Consider the following 22,104-nt stretch of genomic DNA (forward strand, 5'->3'; position numbering starts at 1 on the left):
CGAGGAATGCGCTGCCTGGCGCACCATGGAGAGTGCGCTGCCCAGCGCGAGGAATGCGCTGCCCGGCGCACCATGGAGGATGCGCTGCCCAGCGCGAGGAATGCGCTGCCTGGCGCACCACGGAGGATGCGCTGTCCTGCCCTGTTCCCGAGGCCGCTTTCCCGGCCCAGGTCAGCTCCCATGCTGACGCCCTGTCCTGGTCAGCTCCCATGCTGACGCCCTGTCCTGGTCAGCTCCCATGCTGACGCCCTGTCCTGGTCAGCTCCCATGCTGACGCCCTGTCCTGTTCCCGAGGCCGCTTTCCCGGCCCAGGTCAGCTCCCGTGCTGACGCCCTGTCCTGGTCAGCTCCCGTGCTGACGCCCTGTCCTGTTCCCGAGGCCCTTTCCCCGATCCAGCTCAGCCCTCTAGCCATCGTCGAGGCTGTTTTGAAGTCTGCCCCGTTCCTGTTCTTCTGCCAGTTTGAAAGTCTGTTCCAGCCAACCCCTCACCTGCTCGGCCGCAGAGGGGGCCCGTCGGCTGCAGCACCTTCGGTCATCCCTCTGTGTGCCCCCCCACCCACCCGGTCTGTTCTGGACTTTTTGTTTTTGTTTTTGGGCCGTCTGGGAGCCGCCCCTTAAGGGGGGGGCTCTGTCACAACCTGCACCTCCGTTTTGGACTTTTAATTTGATATGTCTTTGTGCTCTTGTTCTGTGCCTGTCTCCGCCCCTCACCTGTTCCCGTTTGTCCAATTATTACCTTGTTAATTTCTACCAATCTTGTGTTGCCCTGTTTAGTTCTCCCTCTATTTAAGTCCTAGTGTTTGCCTTGTCTTTGTCTATCGTTGTTTGTGTTAGTTTGCACAACTGTTACGCTGCACCTTTTTGTTATTGGCTTTGCTTTTGTTTTGCACTTGTATTTTGATCTTCATTTTCAGTAAAGTCTTCCGTTTTTGTCACTTCAACCATCGTGTCTTGCACTTGGGTCCTGCACCACACCACCAGCGTGACACTGCTCAACTCATTGCCCATGATGTCCTCCAACAGTCTGTGGAGTGCTTCAGGTTTCAGGTGTTTTCATTCTACTAAAACCGTGCTAGCTAGAGTGACTAATGACCTCTTATTAGCCATGGATGCTGGTGATACCTCAATTATTACCCTTCTTGATCTGAGTGCAGCAATCAACATGGTCGATCACACCATATTGTTAAAGCGCCTGGAAACTGAAATTGGTAATCGTGGCCTGGCGCTCTTTTGATTTAAATCTTATCTCTCAGAGAGAAAGCAGTGTGTCCACTATAATAATGTGACATCTGAGTACTAAGAGCGTAACTATGGTGTCCCTCAGGGGTTGGTCCTTGGCCCTCTCCTATTCTCCATTTACATGCTCCCTCTGTGCGATATTATTCGTAGTTATAATGTTAGCTTCCATTGTTATGCTGGTGATACTCAGATCTTCTATTTTCTAATTATCTTTATTACCTAAAAGTCTCCTTATCATTTAAATAAGATTTTGTAATTAATGGTAATACATTAATGTAATTAATGTATTACACTGTTTAGGGCTCTTTTAATTTACCATGTGACTGATGTCTATGAAAATAAAATGTGTCAACAAAACTGGGAAAAGACAACAATACAGTGCCCTGATATCGTGATCAGCTCAATGGCTATTTTGCCATCAAGTTACATATTTTCCACTACACTGAAACTTTATGCATTGTTACAACATGTAAATATCCATTCCTCACAGGGAAGAGGAAATATCTCTGAAAATGTCATTTGAGGAGGGAAGGCCTGACTGCACATTGCCTTGCCAAGAACAGCCAGCAGGAATTTTGACTTTTCCGTCTTTTACTGAAGCCAAAAAGATTCTGCTGTGTTTGCAATATTTTCAATTCCTGTGCATTTGTCATACTTATTCACTCTCTTATTCAGTCTCCAGCACTAGAATGCTGTAAGCTGACAACAGTGTTCTTATTTAGTGGAGTGGAGTGTTTGAATCATCTAAAAGCTGGTTTAGACGCTGCATGATTTTATGTATTTACTTGTCTTATTCAACATTTGTCTATTTAAACATGGAAATAACCTCAGATGGCAAAGGGCACATTATTTGGTGGTATAAATAATCCATATTAAAAACATTCAATAAGAAAAGCACGAAATAGAATGCAAGTGTTTCATAAAAACAGGTCTATAGTAAAAATGGGTTTATTATAAATCTGCAGTTCATCAACTTGTGACCAAAGGAAGCACTTGGTCACGAAATGGCAAGCAAAAACAAACACAGAGCATTAAACTATCCAAAGCTTACCAGAGACAGCTTGGCCAATAATTCTCAAATTCCAGCAAATTCACAGTACAAAGCCAGGCAGCTGTCAAGTGAGGCTTACATGCTGTCAAAAGCCCAGTGCACAGTACCCTTCCGAAAGTTGTTTTGCATGCAAAATCTACAGAGAGACAAACATGGGCCAAAATGTCTCTCATTAAGAAAAATGTAAATATCTGATCATGCAGTCTGTCCACAAAAGAAGAATTACATCAGAGTGAAATTCAGTCATTTCTCAGGGAAGAATGCAGTTCTACTCACAACACGATGTACTGAGTTTTCTACTCAGACTACAATGTTACAGATCAACAGAATTCCAGTGAATAAGACTGGGTCACAACCTCTCACATGATGGATTAAAAAAAGAGAGCGAGAGATGAGGATGTGGTTAAGGGGTCCATTAAGGCCCTCTGTCAGGTATCCTAGACAAATGTAGATCATTTCAGTTCCAGCGCATACCACTGTGCTGTGGGACACACTCATCATGTATCCTGCGTTATATAACACATAACGTGTAAATGCATAACACAGTGCACCAAGAACGTCCGTTATCCGACCATCTCAGCCTGATGAGGAAGCGAGTCCCTCCTAACGAGAGTTGGATGCCAAACAAACATGTGTTTGTTTTTTAACAGTCTCCTCATGCTGGAGCCTCTTGGCAAGTTCCCTTTGCTGGTCCCATTATGGACTTGTGCATCATTATGTAAGAATGTCCAGTGGAGGACTGATGAGATGAGCCTGTGGTTGCTCAGACAGGAGCAGGGGTGCACTGATGAGCTGCTGCTTTGCTAATCTTCTCCAGAGCAATGATTACAATAATTAGCAACTATATTGTCCTCACATCCTTACAATGCAAAAGGGCAGCAGTAGAGCCAAACAAAGTGATTGCCAGCAAAGACCTTGTCTTTTGCCACTACCTTTCATAACCTTTATGTGCTTAACATCATGTTATTATTTAATATGTTTACTGATATGTCCTGTGCTGATACCAAAAAAAAAATATGTTGAAAGTCAGACAGTCTCATTTATAATCTTACAGACTTCAGCTGAACAGTAAACTTTTCACTTAAAGCTATGACGGACATCAGTGAACTAATTAGCATGTATTAAAGCATATGAATGCCTTAAACTTCAACCAAAGCAAAGCAGACACTTTCTCTGGAAGCAGCGTAAGGGCTTAAAATGACCAAATTACACTTCTGAGATCCACCAGTGCTTTGAAGGACAAACAAAACTGTGATTTAAAACAGAGGATCTGACTACAAGTCATCTGTTATTGTTTTGTGGGCAATGGAAGCTGAGGTTGTAACTAGAATCAAGATTAGCATCTTTTGTCTGGGATGGGTCATAAATATAGCCAACTTTTCATTATTATAATGTTGTTGTGTTTAAATAAAATGCAGTTCACATATGAATTTCAATGAATTTCAATCATCCATCCAGTTTCTTTAATGACATTTTAAAAAACTTCAAAGGCACAAGTTTTCACCGAACAACAAGTCCAGAAGAGAATAATGTCTTCTGTTTTTTAAACATAACCAAACCAAAGGACAGCAGCACTAAAAATCACCACAACTATAAGCAGAGTGTTTCCCACATTCCAACATGAGCAAATGACCAAACAACTTGCCTGCCTGCTCTTTTGTTATATATTTGTTCTTAGAATAGCTGTGAATGTCTGACATTTTTTGGTCTGGCGGAAGTATAATTGTGTGTATCACTGTTCATAGCATACCAGCTATTAGGACTACTTTTTCTCTCTCATTTTTGTTGCCCCAGTCTGTTAGCACTATTTCTACTTGTAACTGTCTGTAGTTCACTCTCTTCCTTCAACTTTTCTTGCAGTTGTATGTAGTCTGATACTGAACTTAGCTGTGACACCTATGCCACAGACAGCTCCTTAATGGCTACATGCTTGGTTTGTATTCTGCCTCACTTGGAGGTTGCTTTGGATAAAAGTGTATGCTAAATGAATAAATAAAAAATGATAATCTGATTGGCGGATTGAACTACTGATTTAACAAATGAATTGCCACACAAATGTCACTATGCCTGCTCCCCTAAACAACAGCATAATGGATAAACTACCAATCACTTCCTCGTTCCTTGAGAAAACTCAAAAACAGTAGACAAAATAGGTCAGATTAAACCTTGCACATTTAACAGTGTTATCAAACTACCATTTCAAGATAAAACAATGGAAACAGTGGCATAGTGTCTTGCTGAAGCACTGGGTCAGCACAGCCCTTCAGAACAGCTCCAATACACATTTAAACAGGTTAAACAAATCCCTGAAGCTCTACTGGAAGGGCGCCTTTCAGGTGGGACACTGTCATCCTGACACCACACTCATCAGGATAAAAATACTTTGATCACTCTGAACAGCTTTTGGTTGATGTTTACCATCCTCTCTAGGAGATTAAATGGACCTAAAACATGTCAGGAAATTGCATCCCAAACTGTAAGAGAGCCACCAGAACCCCTCATTGTGAGGATCAGACACTTGGGCCCATAGGTTTCTTTGATGTGTACTTCATCACATATGCACTCCCCTGCTTGTTGAGAACAGTGTCTCATCTAATCATAGCCAATAACTTTTTTACACTGTTCATTAGACCACTGTCTGTGTTCTCTGTCCAGCTTTACTCAAAATGTGCATTTTTAGACATAATATACACTGCAACCTGACAATAGTATCCCTCATTTGACAGACTGTTCTGGATGAAACTGCATACTCACATGCTAGATTGATATTCGCAGTCAGTTGATTCAGAGTGGCTAATTTGTACTGCCTTCCATCTCAAAACTATGCAAGGACATCACGGTCAAAGAATATGCCAACTATCTGTGCCAACATTACCCAAGCCACTGCTCCATCTGAAACATCAGCAAGTTCAGCATCAAATCTCCTGCCACCAAGCATGCCCTCTTTCAAAGTCACTAAAATATCTTCCTGTGGACATGGTAGCTAAAATAATGAATAACTGGTTCTGCCCAGCATTTTTATACATGTCCCTCAGCATGATGGGGTGTTAACCACCTTATTCCCTCTGGAAGCACTCCTGTGTGGAAAAATCTGCTTTCAATACAACTTTTATCCCTCATTTATTCAATTGTTTCCTGTATTTTGGCATTTATCTATTATGTAGGAAATGGAATAAATCCGAGTGGCATATATCCAGGGAGGTTATGTTGAAAGAAGTGTGTGCAATTGGTAATCTCTTACCACTTCTGCTGTACATTGACCATTGCTCTTGTGTTCTCTCCTTGGTGACTTCACTGTCTACATTCTCCTCAGACTGAGTGAGAGCAGAGGACTGTTTTGAAAGCTGAGATGCTGCATTTGCATTTAAGAAACTTGTCAGTTGAGCAGCGACTTGCTGTGTCTTTCTCTTCTCCTTCTTCAGCAAGTCAACTAGTACACCTGAGGTGCTAAGGTCAAGGAAAATGGTCCCTTTCTGTGAATATCACATCAAACAATGCAGTTCACCATTACTCATTCAAAAGAATATCAAGGTATGAGGTACATTTTTTACACATACAGTAAGTTCATCAGTTGTAGCTGAGCACAGTCTTAATTTTAACTCAGCAGCAAACAACATTTTCATTATTTCGCCTATTAATTGTAAAGTGCTATGTACATTTTTTTTCCTTTTGCACGTCTTATATAAAAGCAGATATTCTATTGCTGCCTGACAAATCCACTAGAGGCCAATATCATAAGAGCAAAATTCTGAGCACATTTTTCTTCAGATTTTTCATTTCAGTCTGAGTGTAACAGCAAACTATTGCTCATTTGTGACCCATTCTACTGCAGCAGCTATTTGCTGCTATAATACTCCACGCTAATATGTTAAGAGCAGTTCTTCAGAGATTCAAATAATGAGACATGACAGTTGTTAATTGACACTCATGTATATCATAAGAAAATGTCCCTCAAGTGATTTAAAAAATGCACTAAAGAGCTTTGACTGGAACTTGCGCCTGACTTTGGACATGCCCTGATGCCATCTTACTGTTCTCTAACAGAGACAAAGATTCTGACTGGGTTTCTATGGCATCTTTTAACAGTAAAACTCTTGATGCTGTCTGTAGTTGTCATGTTGAATATTTCAATTTTATGAATGCTGCTAGTAGTATTTTGTGTAGTTAATGTATTATACAGATCAATACATCACTTGAGGGAAACTATACACTCCCAGCCCTCTGGAAATATAAATCAGTGCATCTAACTAAGATTATGTGAAATTAATAAACACTGTCAAACTACAAAGTCTGGTTGGCTTCAGACACTCAACATTTTCATCTTGAGTGTTATGTGTGACAGGACTGGAAAAGATCACAGAAAAAAGCAAAGGTAGTGAGAAGCCAAACAGGAGTTTCTGTGGGAACGGGACACTTATGATCCCCACTGTATGAACTTGGTAGGATTGTGTATACTCAGCAGGATGACAACATTCTGCAGACATCATGTCCTGATGAACATGTGCACATGCTTAAGACTCCATGGGAATTCTATCAAAAGGGTTAAAAAAAAATGTTCTGGTTCAGGACTGTTGATTGGCTTTCCTGAGTAACAAAAAAAAAAAAAAGCTTTTTTTTTTTTTTAGAAAGAGAGAACTGCCTCAAGGAGAGGCCATTTAAAGCAACATGTACTTACTCACAGTACCAACACTGACAGACTTCACCTATAAATAAGATTAGATCAGCTACATTTGCATATTCCACTGTAGTTAAAGACATGTAACATGTACAGCTATATATATATATATATATATATTGAAAAATGAAGTGAAGTAGAAAATGTCTGCACTGAACAATGAACAGTGTAGAGATGGACTATACTTCTTATTGCTTCTGCCTTCTCTTTGCAATTTTCCTTTCAAGTATCAAAAGCTGTTGTGTGACTACTCATAAACCACATTTTTCTGGCCTGTTTGTTGACACTTCATAAAATTGTGCTGTGATTTTATGAGGAAATTTCTCAAGAACAAGACAAAAAAAGAGAGAGAAAACTGCCTAGAGAGCAGACTTGTTGTGTGAGGGAAAAGAACATCATTATTTTATCTGTTCAGTCTCCAGGTGAATGAGTATCTATGAAAGGCTAGGACAGTACATCCCTCCAGTAGGCCTTGGGCCAAAGGACAGCCTAAAGTCCAATAACACTAGGCTCTCATTGAGAAGTATAAATCTTTCCATTGATCTGATGATATACAAGCTAATATTACTTTCTTACCAAATCCTCAGTATGATGTTGTGGATGGAAACATCCCCTTAAAAGATTAGTTTTTCACAGTGTATTTGGAAGGAATCAATGTATAAATATGGTAAATGTTTTCATGGAATTTTTCACATTCTTCCAAATACTGGATTTTACCATATCCTTTTCAAAATTGTTTGCGTCCACTTTATGAGCACGTTTTTACACAAAAATTTAGAGTCCTCCTGGTACTCAATTTAACCTTCTCCTTTTTTCCCCCTTCACTTCATCAACTTTTCTAGCCCTGTCCAACTGGATGACACAACATGTCCAAATTCTGTGCATCCCATTGGACAATAAATATAACATGTTACATGGCTGTCCAGTGAGTCTAAGCTCGTAAAGTCTCTACAGCAATCTTACAGGCAATGATAAATCTTAAAACCAAGGGACAACTACCTAGCTGAATCAGCAACCTCTCATATCAACACTAGAAATAACATACATATTGTATTAATAATATAATAGAGACAATCTAATACACTCCACAAGCACCACATACATAATATAAAATATATGAATAACACAAAAAGACAAAACCATGAGTAAATACTGAATTTTGTACCAGAAAGCACAGAGCATGAAACAAAGGAATAATACCTTTAACACAGTTATTACTCTTGAAATGTACATATATGTCACTGAATTTATATCTTATTATTCTTTCTATTGATTCAAATAAAATCTTGAGAATGTTCACTGACTGACACGAGGCAGGAGTCTCTTTAATGGAGAAAACAGATGTGGGATGTGTTTGACTAATAGTCTGTCATTATGATTGGGTTGTTCTGCAGAGATGTGGAATAGCTTTCAGATTACATATATCATTCCAAAGTATACTAATCTGAAATATAAGCATGATAATCTAATGTTTGTTTTGGCAATGAGGTCGAACCAAAGCACAACTGAGTCAATATCCCAATTTCCAATATATACTGGCAGACATTATGACAAGAGACGATTAAAAACTAATTCAAAAATATGAAACATCATCCTTACAATTATGTATAATTGCAATTATGGTCAACCAGGAATAAGACCTTTGGCCAGAAAAACAGATGTCAGAGTAGAATTTTACTTGATATGATTTACTGATCAGAGACAAATCTCACTATTTTATTCTCTAACTTGTGGGATGACAAAACCCATGAAAAACACCTACATTTTACCCATATGAACAGCTATCTTAAATATTTGCAAATTCTTTGCATCTTTCAGAGCTATCATGTAATGTAAGACAAACAGACTTTTTTTGACCTGATTTAAACAAAGATAAGCCTTTTAAAGGACAGAAGTCTGATTTTACTTCAGTTGATTTAATGGCATCTGTGGTGAATGAGTATGACTGAAATAAGCTGGTTAAAGAGAGAGCTTTGCCAGCAGGAAAAAAAAAAATCATTCGGATTCCTTCTAAAAATGTTATAATGTACATTTCATGAAAAGCATATGAAAGACCAAAAGAAAGGTTAAAAAGTTAAACAGTGCAGTCATGAAGGATACTGATTTCATCGTCACGCTGGGACAACAAGCCCCTCAGTTTCTCCAGCTCTGCTGTATTTCGGCTTTCGTGTTCATCCGGTCCACCTACACTTGAATGAAGCTTGCCAGTATCAACCTTAACTTGCATGGAGGACATCTCCAACACCTTTGCCTGCAAACACAAGACAAACCATTTTAACAGCAGGCTCCTAACAGCTGAACAGAGATGATGAACAACAAAATTATTTTAGAATCTCCCTGTTCTTTTTTTCCTTTACAAATCTGAGAATGTAGTTCAGTAGAGTTCAGTGTTACAGTGGCTCCACATAGCATCTCCAGATCTCTAAAATATTCTTAAATGCTTCCAGTGGCTATCATAAATTGCTTCCTGCTTTAACTTTTGAACATCTTATTTGTTATGATCTGTAACTGTCATGTATATTCTATAGATCCTCCAAACCAATTATGAATAATAAGCATAAAAGAGGCAGTTGCATAAGTATTCACCCTTACTGAGTTAACATTTGTTAGAGGCACCTTTGGCAGAAACAGCTATCATGTGATATCTTGGATAAGTCTCTACCAACTTTGTACATCTGGACAACGCAACCTTTGCTCTTCCCTCTTTGCAAAATTGCGCAAGCTTCTACAGTTGAATACAACTGATGGTTAGCATTGATTTTCAGCTGCCAAAGACTATAAGTCCGACTAAGATCCTGACTTTGACTGGGGCATTCCAGAGCAGAATATTGACTTTTTGACTATGTCCAAAATATGATGCACAAGTGAAAATTAATAATATGTGTCAAGAAATCAATGTGTATATACTTGGCAAAGATTGTTTCCTAAGCACAGAGGAATTCCCCTGGCCAAACAAATTCTCAGTACATGCATTGGCTCTGATGGAACTACATGTGTCTGTGTGCCTCTGTGCCTGTGTGTGTCCGCAGGACACCCCTTTGTCTGTCTGTGCACTTAAATGTAAATGCAGTAAATGGAAACAGAAAAAGAATCTACAGAGGAACATAAAAACAAACAACAAATTATTTAAGCAGATCATCTGGATGGATGGCAATTATCTCCAGACAGGCATAAGCCCAAGTTCGTGTGGCTACACAAGTCTTCATCTTGTCCAAAATCTGCCGATTTCCACGTAAAATCATCATATTAATATATTTTACCTGCCCTGATCTGCTTTATCAAATTCTCATCATTTGCTAAGAATGCGTGTAATTAAATTTGGTTTTGATTAAATAAATAAATAAATAAATAAATAATAACAATAATAATAAAAACTCACAGAAAGTGAAAGAAACTACACATACTCCCCATTTAACACCTAAGTACTGTCTTCTCAAAGACAACCTCAAGACATAATGATAAATCTTGAAATTTGCAGAAGATGGGTAAAAACACTGACTATATGAACTTCCTCCCTAATCCTGTGGGAATTATGGGGCTCCTGTGCTGAGGTTTACTGTGCACACTGCTCCAAAAATGGAATGTGGAGCAGGAGGGTTTAACCTCAGTTTTAAACCTCTATGAGTCCCCTGAACAAACAAATACTTAAATTAAATGAATGTGGCTAATTTATCAACATGTACCAAAAACTCACACAAGTCCAAAGACTTGACATTTAACACCCACATTCTAATTGGTCTGGCAAACAATGTGAAAGGGATCAAGGCACGAATGCAACAGTGTTGGTACAGTCAGGTCTTCACCCAGCTCTCACTGCTCTGCTAAAGCGGTGTGGCACAGTACACAGTAAAATTCTCAGAGTTGATTTTCCAGTGTTAAGCAAAAGCGTTAAATATAGAGCTGAATTGACACTGTAGAAACATGATTTACCACTAAAGGAATCAACTGCAAAAGAGAGTTGGTGTCATTGAGATTCAACTCCTACTACAGAGTGATGAAACCAGTGTAGCAAGTAGATAACACTTTCTGGTGTTACGCAGAGTTAAATTTTTAACTATGCCTAGAGTTATTTTAACACTGCATCTGAGTTGTATTATTAACACTTTAGGAAGTGTTACATTAAAACTGCAAAGATTGGGACAAAATAAACACCAGCATAGTGTTAAAATGAATTCTCTCAGAGTAGATTTAACACTACAGATTTCGCTGTCTATAGTCTACATACTGGCTACACAGTTCACATAAAATGGCCTCAGGCAGGCTGTTTTAGGCTTAACACACAGCCTAATGGATGTTCCTATTAGCCAGTCTTATCATCTATACCTAACTACTGCTCAGGAACATCTATGACCCAGGCCTGAGTTCTGATACAGGCTTAATTTATTTCTGCAAGAAGTGTATGCAGCTTAGCACTATCAGAAGAGGGAGCTATGATCTCTTTTGAGACAGTCTGAATATGGACATAGTGAAAGCTATGTCCAGTTGGTCAAAAAAAAAAGAAAGAAAAAGCCATATTCTGTTAAAATGTATGATCAGTAAAACATTATAAGACTTAAATGGCACATGTAGGCCTACAGGTAATTGCCACCTTGAGTACGAGGGATACAAAGTATATTGAAATCATGTGTTTCTATGATAGGAGTGGTTTCTGATGTAACTGAGCAATTACAACTGTATCATGCTTAGGGTCATGAATTTAAACTAGGACTACTTGCCTATTATTCTGGCTCTCGTGGCTAGAGGAAGATATCTAAGTGACTTTGAGAGAGTGATGAAGACAATGAAACCTTTTAATGTGAACAGTATCTACAGTGAAACTCACATAGAAGTCTGAGAGAAAGACATCATAGATCAGTAATAACTGCCAAATATGCATGCTCCTTAACCAAGACCACTATACTTTGGTTTGAGATGTTTGGCAAATGAGAGAATCAGTTGGTTCCAAAAATCAGACTAGGGCGTAAGCAGGCAGCCTCATCAAGAACACTCCACCATTACCTTCGGGAAGGGATACCACACTTATGCAGTGCATAAACCCCTTACTATGCTTGAAAACGCACATTTGTAAGTAAAATGATGCAAAACACACAGACAGTGGTCTACTGAACTCATAACGAGACTGAAGTATTGATTAATTTATTGATTGTTGAGCTGATAAATTGTTTTTCCTTGTTGTAGTTGTTATGAAGTTGATTTATAGAAACCCTAAAGAAGACAGGACAGTTTAGTATTTATTCAGTTGTTCTGCATGGCAGTGTTATTAATAATGCTGTTTTTTTCTATACTGAGATTTTCATGAAAACAGTCTGACACAGGGAGAGCCCAGTTACATTCGTAAATGCTTCCTTAACTAAATCACTATTTCACTGTGTAAGTTCTTTTTTTTTTTTTTTTTAACTTTTTCTTTTCACTATTTTCAAGAATTAAATCCAGCTTTTTTCTCACTTTTAGAAAGTGTTGGGGGCAAAAAGAATACTATTTTAGCAGAAATCATTCAGTATGTTTTAATTTGAAGCTATAAGATAACAAACCACAACCAATTTGAAAATTTTATTATGAATTGTACAATGAAAGACATTGCCACTTCAGTTGTTCTCTTCTGCAGATGATCATTAAATCTGAGCTGCTGTCATGAACTGACAAAAATATTTAATGTTTGGATGCTACTCATTGTGTTCTGGTTTACAGTGACCATTAATAATAAATATGATGTCAAATAAATATGACCATTTGAATACAAATATCAACCACTCTTTTTCTTGATAAAATCATATAATGTTAGACCTGGCATTTAATACGTGACAGAGATTCCTGTATTATCAATTACTGGAAGTTTGTGAGGGTGTTGATGATTTTGCTCATAAGATTCTTCAATCTGTTCTGAAAGATATGGCATATTGTCAACAGAATTCCCATCTGGCCTCAGCTTATAGCTAAGCTAATATCTGAATAAAGAAATCTCTCTTTTGGTATTGTGTGATTCTGGACTTAATTGTGCCATTCACTGAACACATGAAATGAGATATTGGAACTGAAATTTTCACTTAAACAGCCTCTTTGTGTGCGGGTTGTGGAATGTCATTCTGAATCCAAAACCAGCTCCAAACTTCAATATTTAATGATAAGGGGGGAGACAGGAAAGAAAAAAGTGATGACAGGATAACAAAGAGGAGAGTGGAAAAGGACAGAAATGAGAAAGCAGATGGAAGAGCACTGGGGTCAGAGAAGAGAAGAGAAGAGAAGAGAAGAGAAGAGAAGAGAAGAGAAGAGAAGAGAAGAGAAGAGGTGTTGAACAGAGAGGAGGTGGAGAGTGATAATGTCTTGATCTTGTCATGACAACTGTTAAATATTTCTTCACTCAGTTCCTAGTGTCTGCTCATAGCATGCTTCTAGGAAGTGTCCCCAAATTCCTCAACATCCATCAGAAACAACAATGAAATTCTAGAGTGCATCCCAGCCTGATCTGACAACCCTCACAGAGAAGGCAGTGAACATTACCTTTAACAAAGAGAAGCAGTAATGTATTTTTCTCATGTCCATGCCAACGTCGAAAATCTCCTCAGAGTCAGGGTTCTCCAGAAAGATCTTGACCTGCTCCTCCAGCCTACAACACAAATGAATTAGCTGATGCCAACACGCACATATTTACATGAGCAATGGCAAAAATCACGCAAACACAATCACACCCTGAGAGAGATGAAATATTATCGACAGTTTAGAATTTGACTGATATAGTGGTAGTGACTGTATAACCTCGGGATGATCTGTTCTTCCTTATAGACATGGGTATAAATTAGACTTTAAAACATAGAGATACAAGGAGGAAGACACTCTCCTTTTGACTAAAATAAACAAACATAAACCAAGCACTGAAATAGTCAGGAGAAATATTTGTATTACACAATTCAAATGTTTTAATTTTGATGGGCAAAAGCAAATCTATCCAGCTAACGCTTGCAAGCAGATATTCCAAACATGACCTCTTTTGTGGCCTGGGCAAGACAGCAGAATCTAAACACTTTTTCAAGAGACACAAACAGAGAATGTTCCTGGTTTTTTTTGGGGGGGGGGGGGGGGGGGGGGGGGTTGGTTGGCTGCCGTATTTCACTTGTGAACTCAGATGTTTACAGAAATAAGAAACAATATCATAAGCATAGATTTCATTGTCCCTGGAATTCATCAAGTTCATTCAATATTCCAATGGAATTCAAATTGAATCCATCACAACATGTCAGCAGTTCCCAGCTTAATGTTTATATCATATGCCTCTTTTAAGTGTGCTTACTGAGCATTCTAAGAATGTGCATTTGTGATGCAACAGAACCATTCCACAATGGCAGGTATGTGTATGTTTAGAATTCCTGTGGCTCTTGATACGGCAGATTTACAATTTAACTGACACAGAGTCAGAGCGTAAACTCCAGCATAAACTGAAGAATAAACATGTAAACAAATGACTCTATGTTTCTCTGTACTGACTGACCGATGAGACAGATAGAAGAAAATCATCAGGAGGGCGGCACAAGTGCACAGCGGGAAAGGAGGGGGAAAAAAAGGAATCACTCACCAGGGGGAGGAAATAATAAAAACACTGGAATGAACAGAGGGAGAGGTAAAGATATCAGAATGTTGTAAAAAAGTGAGGCAAGCAAATTCTGAAGCCTACAAATTGGCCTGTCCCCCGCACTGATTCAGGCCAGGAAATAGAGAAAATGGGATGAAGAGTCAAACACAGCCAAAATCGCATTTACTTCACATGCATGAGATTTTGAAAAAGAGCAGGAATGAAATGATGAACTAATTCAGTAATGTAAATCTACAATTTACAACTGTCTCTCTCCCTTGTGTCTTGCACTTTTTTTATTGAGGCTCCCTCGATTTGCACACTAAGTGTTCTGGAGGGAGGGCAAGGCCAGCTCAGCATTCTCTCAGTCTCCCTTGTCCTAAGATGACTGTATCTCTGACAACTGCTGCTCAGATCATTACAAACGCACAACCTCAATAACCAGGGCCAAAATCCCCATCTATTCACAAAAAAAACATCTGATCTTTTGAGCAGGATCTTCTCATCAATTCTGACAGACCTTACTGTTGCTAAACTTTAAAAATGAGCAATTGTAGGGATAAGAAAAGAGAAATTAGAGTAGTTTGATAAAAAAAAAAGTGTGATAACATGTTAATGATTAATACTTAGATATTAGATGGACAAAAAATTTCAAAAGAGGACTTACATCTGAAGTATTGAGCAATTGTTCGCTAATCATCCATTTCTGAAGTGATATAATTTTGAGACTGTATTATGTTTTCTGCTACCGTCATGACTTCAATTTCAGTTGGTGGGTTTAGCCTTGTAAAGGTAGAGGAAGCCTGTCTAAAAAGGAAATATTCTTATATTGCATCACAGACACCTTCTGATCTCAGTGAAAATATGTCCAACCTCTAGATAGTTAAAGTATAGCCTACCTCTGCATGTCCTGTTGACTCAGTTGATCGGTGATCTGTTGTCCAGTCACCATGCCCAACTGCATCTTCAAACACTGCACCTCCTTCCTCAAATTGTTGATTAACTAGAAGAGAATCAACACGCATCGGATTAGCAGTAATGTAGATGCCATCCATTTGGTCAGAACTCTGTGTGAGCTTAGACTGTTGACACAAAATGTTTAGGTCTTCCCCAGCTGGTCTCCATCAGTCAGTGTTCTGTTTGTGCTTGGGTCAGCATCTTGTGATTATACCAATATTGTGATACAGTGACACTGTGGTATACTATACTGACAGTCTATCCTATTTTATTGAAAATGGTAAAAAAAAAACAAAAAAAAACAAAAAAAACCCCTCAGTTAAAACATTGGTTTCATCCATGGTACTAACTTAAAATACACCTCCCCTGAATGGAACAGTCTATAACTCAGCAAATGACACTACATACATATTTCAAAGTCAGAGCCTTGTACTCTACAACACAAATATGCGGAGATGCAGCTGAAGACTTGGTGGCTTTCTTACAGGGCCTAACAGAAAGACTAACTGATACTGAGGCTATCCCAGAATGCCCATGAACACTAAAGCACAACAGTAATGTTTTCATTGCATGCGTACAGTTTTTAATGAGTACATTTATATTGTTGCAGTGTACTAGCACTGCATCAATAACCGCATCAGAGCCATATCCCAGTATTAGGAGGTGTACCGCGGTGTTGAGCCCATCACTGCCATTGCCGTCATAACAGCCCCCCCCCCCCCACCCCCTCCCTTAACTGAGAGTGCTGCTATTCTCAAGTAGCTTTTGGCTTGGTCTGTGGCCTTGTCTACACGTATTTGTATCTTTTCGAAAACTGACTTATTTCTATCAGTTTTGAAGGGTCACGTCCAGAGAACACATGCTTTTTTTTTTTTTTTAATCTCTCCACACGAGATCGAGAAAACGATTCTAAAACGCCCACACCTCTGCACTGAGCATACACCAGTAAGCACATCACATCATTGTAACCGTCCTTTCGACTGACCAATCAAATCAATCAAGAAGACTGACACTGAGGATGAGCGGTTTGCGAGTCTGGTGCTGAAAACTAGTGAGCAACTGCAACTGTCAACATATAATATTGTGGAGGAAAACATTCAACGTATGATAAACCCTGTCTATAATCATGTTTATCAATTATAATGCATAAAGAACTCACAGAAAATGCTTTTTAAATGTGTGTAATAACTATTTCTTTAGTTTTAAATTAATCGATGAAATATTTAGCATTTTATATGGTGTTTGAAATACATGCCATGAATGAACTAGTACAATTAGCCTAGGCAATGGCCTTGAACTCAACTGATGGATTTTTGTCTTTTTAAAGCAATAAAACAGTAGAAACGATGTTCACAGCTAAATGTGTCATTGTCTGTTTGGGCACATTTCAGGTTTGAACCCAATGGCAAGGGGGGACCAGCCAATTTAGAAAAGGTAGTATGTCACATTTGTGGTAAAAAGTCATCAGTGAAGCAAGCTAAAGCCAGGTTCAGACTACACGACTTCAAAAATTCTAAAATCATGGAACCGCTCAAATTACACAACATTCTTTCTTGTAATCTGATGTCTTGTAGACTTTGTGGTTCGCACACTACACAACCGAGGGCAGGCAAGGGTTCACAAATTACAAGATCACCTGGGAGGGATCCCCGACAGTGTATTTTATCCCTATACTCACAAAACAACACGCAAGAACATGCAACTTTGTCAAAATGGAGCCAGACAAGGAGGCAAGTGACGGTAGATGCTTTGCTTCCTGCATCTTTGTTTTTACCAACAATGGCGGGTGAATAGATGCCATCAAGCATCGATTTCAACATATTAAGGGACAAGCAACATCAAATGAATGAATAATTAAACACTGGGGGGTTTGGTTGCGGTATTACCGCATACCGCAAGGTCTGCATTCTTTGAATACCGCAGAAAGGAAATTTCTATACAGCAGCAGCCCTGCAGTGTGCCTATGTTTAATTTAAAGAGATATGTTTTATGCCCTAAGTGGAATATTAGCTGATATGAGTCTAGTCTGACAATATGCTACCATGATGATCATTTTTATAATTCAAGTTCTATCTAAAGGCACAAGGCATCATCATAGTATCTTATCATAGATTTCATAAATAAATAACATTATGACAGTATTTTTTCAGAACAGTAAATTATTACCAAGCACAGGAAAGATCCAGACTGAGGAAAAAGAGCTTCATGTCCACAAGCTTTATAATAATGCCAACTTCCCTGTGTCAAGTATGGGTTGACTGATTAGCAAATATAATACATTTTGCTTTAAAGCATAGTAAATGTTTAATGTAGTGAATAAAACACAAAAGTACTTTTAGAAGACTCCTTAAAATATCAGTTACAAAGTTTTCTTCATATAACTGCTTCATCAGTCCCTAAAACAATTTCAGCAATTTGTGTCTAGGAAGACTGAGGTAGTTTGGCTAAAGACATACTTCTCCAATGACAACATCATCTTAAAACTGGACTTGTGGTGGGGAGTGCTAAAGAACAGCCCAAAAACACAAAAACACTACATTTTATGCTCAGACATGAAAAAGTTCTGATACCACATTCAAAAATAAAATAGATTTATTTAGGCCTGGCGGTCATAGTTAAGCACATTAATGACCACTGCCTAGGCCTCATCCCTAAAAATACAAGCATGTCAGAGAATCCTCCCTTGCTTAGACATTTCACCACCAAAACACTACTGGACTTATTCATGAACTGCTCCCATCAGCAGAAATGGTGAACTGGAGTTGATTTTTTTTGTTTCCAAATACAGACAGAGGTTTGTTCAGTTGCTGAGGAGTGCCGGTAGTCAGGACACTCAAAGGGAGGAGGGAGAGAGAGAGAGAGAGAGAGAGAGAGAGAGACTAAAAGAGATAGAATAAGCAGAGTAAGGAAACTTATGTAAGAATTCTTAAAAATAAAAACTAATACGTCTCGTTGGTATTTTGTTAGAGCATGGCTCATGTTTAGCACAGAAAGTGTTTCTAACGTCATTATTTTGTTTATCATTGCCAAAAATATAGTTGACAAAGACACAGTTGAGAAAGTCCAAGGATCTATTCAGAATTTATTCACATTCATTCTTTGTAATATCTAAATAGTTTCATCACTGGATGAATAGGGTCGTGTACATTCAACCATCAGAAGTGACCCACACATCACATTAATCATCCACATGAGGTGACTAAACACAGTCATTGTGCAGGATTCACACAAGGCCCTCTTTGATCTGAAAGTGGGACCACTTGAGAATGTGATGTCAGAGCTGTTGTCTAACCACAATATTAAAGCAATCTCAAGGCTTCTGTGCTGAATTAGTCCATGCCAGGAGATACAAATGCATGGATGAATCCTCCAGGCATTTGCATCTCTTGGATAATGAGGTTCCCTCTCAACAGCCTGAGACAGTCAGGCATTAGGGGACAGCTAGTATTTGATGCTTTGTTAGTGAGCGTACATGTGCATGTATGAAGATGTTTGGGTATCCATGGCCAATGCCAATTTCTAGGCATCTATGGAATGCACTCAATCAACCATTAGCTTATCAAAGTATGTTTGGAGAGCCAGGTTTGTCTGCAGTCTCCACTGTAAATAGTAAACCATTAAAAAAAAAATCAGTGACATTGCTGTGGTGTTGTCTGTTTTCATTGTTACTTCAGCCTTTTTTCTCAAATGTACCTTCTGTGGTTGTGTCTAAATAGTTCAGTTTTCCTTTCATCAGGTTTATGCACTTATTTCCAAATGGCTTTAGGCTAACCAAAGTTTTGTAAAGCACATTTTAGATGATAGAAAATGTTTCAGTCTGTTCCTCTGCTTCCCTCCGACCGTTGTTCTGTAAGAAACAGTGTGTTGTGTATCCATGAACAACAACTGCAGTATCACCTTAACTTTTCAGCAGGTCATTTTCTGTGATGTCTAAATTCTGCTTTGCTGAATAGTTTCTGAGCAACCGAGATTTCTTCCAGATCTTCCGCTAGAATTAATTGTTACAAACACCTTTAATTGCTTGACAGTACTGCTGACAGTTAAAATGACTGGCTAGAAGTGATTTGAGAATTGTTTATAGTCTTTTCCTGTTTTATAAAACTTGTCTGCCTTCAAACAACTTCTCAGAGGAACCCAACGATTGCTCAAAGCAGAAAGACAATATAGTAATTGTGCATTAAAATGTGCAGAAAATTGTTTAACTTTGTACTATGCAAAGGTGGGGTCAGCTCCTGTTCACTGAAGCATTCACTTTGACCAGGGATGCCCAAACATTTGCACACAGCTGTATGTCCTGGCATCCCAACAACTCTCCACACAGAGCCGACAAAGGTCATGGGTCAAGCAAATGGAGCTCCTCAGAAAGGTGACCAAGACAAATATCTGCAAGTTCTTGCTCCTCTCCCAAAAATGAGACAACCTCTGCAATAATTCAAGGCTGTTTCCCTTTTTTCTTTCTTCAACATGTGTTTATGCACTATAGTTTACATGAAATTCCAAATAACAAGTTTCCATTTCACTGAGCCAATAGACTACAAAGACAGAATTAGAACTACAGACTGGATGAGCACACATCTATAAATGTATACCAGCCAGAATAAAGAATTGCTGTTCAGATTGTCCTGAGGAAACAGACATGTGTTGCTGAGTGTTTTTTGCAGTTATTTTATCAAGCAACAGGGCAGTACTTTGGTGTTTTGGCTCCAAGTGGGTCTGGGATCTGGCATTCATCATTTACCATCTATCACTGTTAGCCTGATGCAACACTAACAGATGTGTCCTGCAGGCAAGACCATTGGTCCCTGGGTTTTATTCGGGACTGTGAAACCACACAGAGACCGCAGAACTACAAATGGTTTCCCATGATACAAGAATAAACAAAATGGACATAGGGATGTACCTCTCATGATCAGTGAAAATATGTCTGACCATCTGAAACAAAAAGACTTGTTCAGTGAATATGTGTCTACCTATTCCAAAAAAGAGCTGTACAGTTGAACTCTAACACTGCAGGAGCAGATGACTCAAATCCTCCAGATGGCTTTATAAGAGTTAGTCACCTGGTTTTCAAATTAGTCTAAATAGATTGTAAATTGTGCAGTACGGTTAGAAAACAGCAGACCTAGGACCAGGAATGGAATTCGCAAATCAAAAACAGGCCTAATCGAAATTTTAAATATTTTAAGAAATCTATCTAGATGTTTGGGTCTGTCTTGCCCTCACAGAGAGACTGACATCAATTAAAATCGATATGGGCGAATTAAATGTTAAGTTTAAATTGAAAGCAGACAAAACATCGCTCCACAGCTCTTTTGATTACCATTACAGACTCCCTGAAGAGCCAGGACTGCAGCCAGTTTAACACCCACATTCAAAACACGACTCCTTGGCTCCACGCTGCAGTGACAGGTATGCACTAATTAGGACTGTCTGGCCTGTCTGGGTTTAGGAAGACAAGCAGACTGATCGAGGATTAGTCAGAGGGCACTGGTTCATGTTTTCTTTGAGGATACCTTGATGTTGGTATCCATGTTGCGCTTCTGTGTAAAAAGTATTTACTGTGGGTTGCTTACTGGTTTTCCTGTTCCTGTGTCTTATTATTCTCTTTGAATTCAGCTTTCCTCATTTATCTAACCCCAAATAAATGTATTTTGTTTGTTTTTTTAAAGCTAGAATAGGATTTCCATCATTATTAAAGAAAAGCACTATTAAACAGAAATCAATACAATGTAACACTATTTTCATAAATTAAAATGAATACTAAACTGTTAAAAAATAAAAAAAGAATTAAGACATTGATGTCCAAAATGAAGCTGGTGAAAATCTTGATCTTTCTTACACAAATAGCTCTGAGCATGACTTCATCTGCAGAAGACAGCTGTATGAGTAGACCATTCTGAACTGGACTTCAGAACAATATCTGTGGATACCAAAGTACATTACTAAGACTGTGACAAGGAAAAACATACAGTGTCCCTTCATTTAATTTTTTTTCTCTGACACAAAATCATGAATGAAACATATTACAAGTGCTAGGTGCTGATTTTGTTTTTGAACATGTTAAATTTCTAAAGTGCAAATCAAAAGCTCCAGAGCCTTTATGTAAAAACTGTTTCAAAATATATAGTTCCATTCTAGAATTTCTGGAGCATAATACAACACAAATTTCACAACAGTCACTCCAAACACATTAAAACACATTATACTGTGATAGGTGAAGGATATGACTTTGAGGTTGTCTGACAAAGTATTTCTGGATTATAGTTTTAGTGGCAGACAAAAAATGGCATTAAAAGAAGCACATCTTAATGTGGAGAGAGGGTGGATTCTAAAACTGAAACACATAATTACCAAACTCAGTTGAAAGATGAACTGTCACTTTTAAAGTTCAATTTCTCTCTTTTTAAAGACTGTTAAACCATCAAGTGGTTACAATGCAGTATGGTCAGTTCATTGCTGTGTGGGAGTGTACAGTCTTGACAGTGGGGCTAATCGCTAATAGAATCCAACTACAGGCAATAACAGGGATCATCTCAAGCTCACTGCAAACAAAATTGAGCTAAGGTGCTACAGGCAACAGAGGCCACTCTAACTATGGAATGTCCGTGCTGGGAAAAC

The 22,104-nt window shown here is 38.6% G+C and overlaps 1 protein-coding gene across 1 annotated transcript in view; it reads right to left on the bottom strand.

Moving 5' to 3' along the window:
• kif6 (kinesin family member 6) overlaps positions 1 to 22,104 on the bottom strand; it is a 72,083-nt gene that overhangs the window by 25,723 nt on the left and 24,256 nt on the right. Inside the window, exons 10-13 of the mRNA XM_030787370.1 lie at positions 15,429 to 15,532; positions 13,464 to 13,569; positions 9,066 to 9,216; positions 5,532 to 5,729 (exon numbers count right to left, since the gene is read on the bottom strand). Coding sequence (XP_030643230.1) covers positions 5,532 to 5,729; positions 9,066 to 9,216; positions 13,464 to 13,569; positions 15,429 to 15,532 — 559 coding nt within the window. The remainder of the gene's footprint in view (positions 1 to 5,531; positions 5,730 to 9,065; positions 9,217 to 13,463; positions 13,570 to 15,428; positions 15,533 to 22,104) is intronic.

This window comes from Chanos chanos, chromosome 10 (assembly GCF_902362185.1).
Source record: "Chanos chanos chromosome 10, fChaCha1.1, whole genome shotgun sequence".
NCBI classification, from domain to species: Eukaryota; Metazoa; Chordata; class Actinopteri; order Gonorynchiformes; family Chanidae; genus Chanos; species Chanos chanos.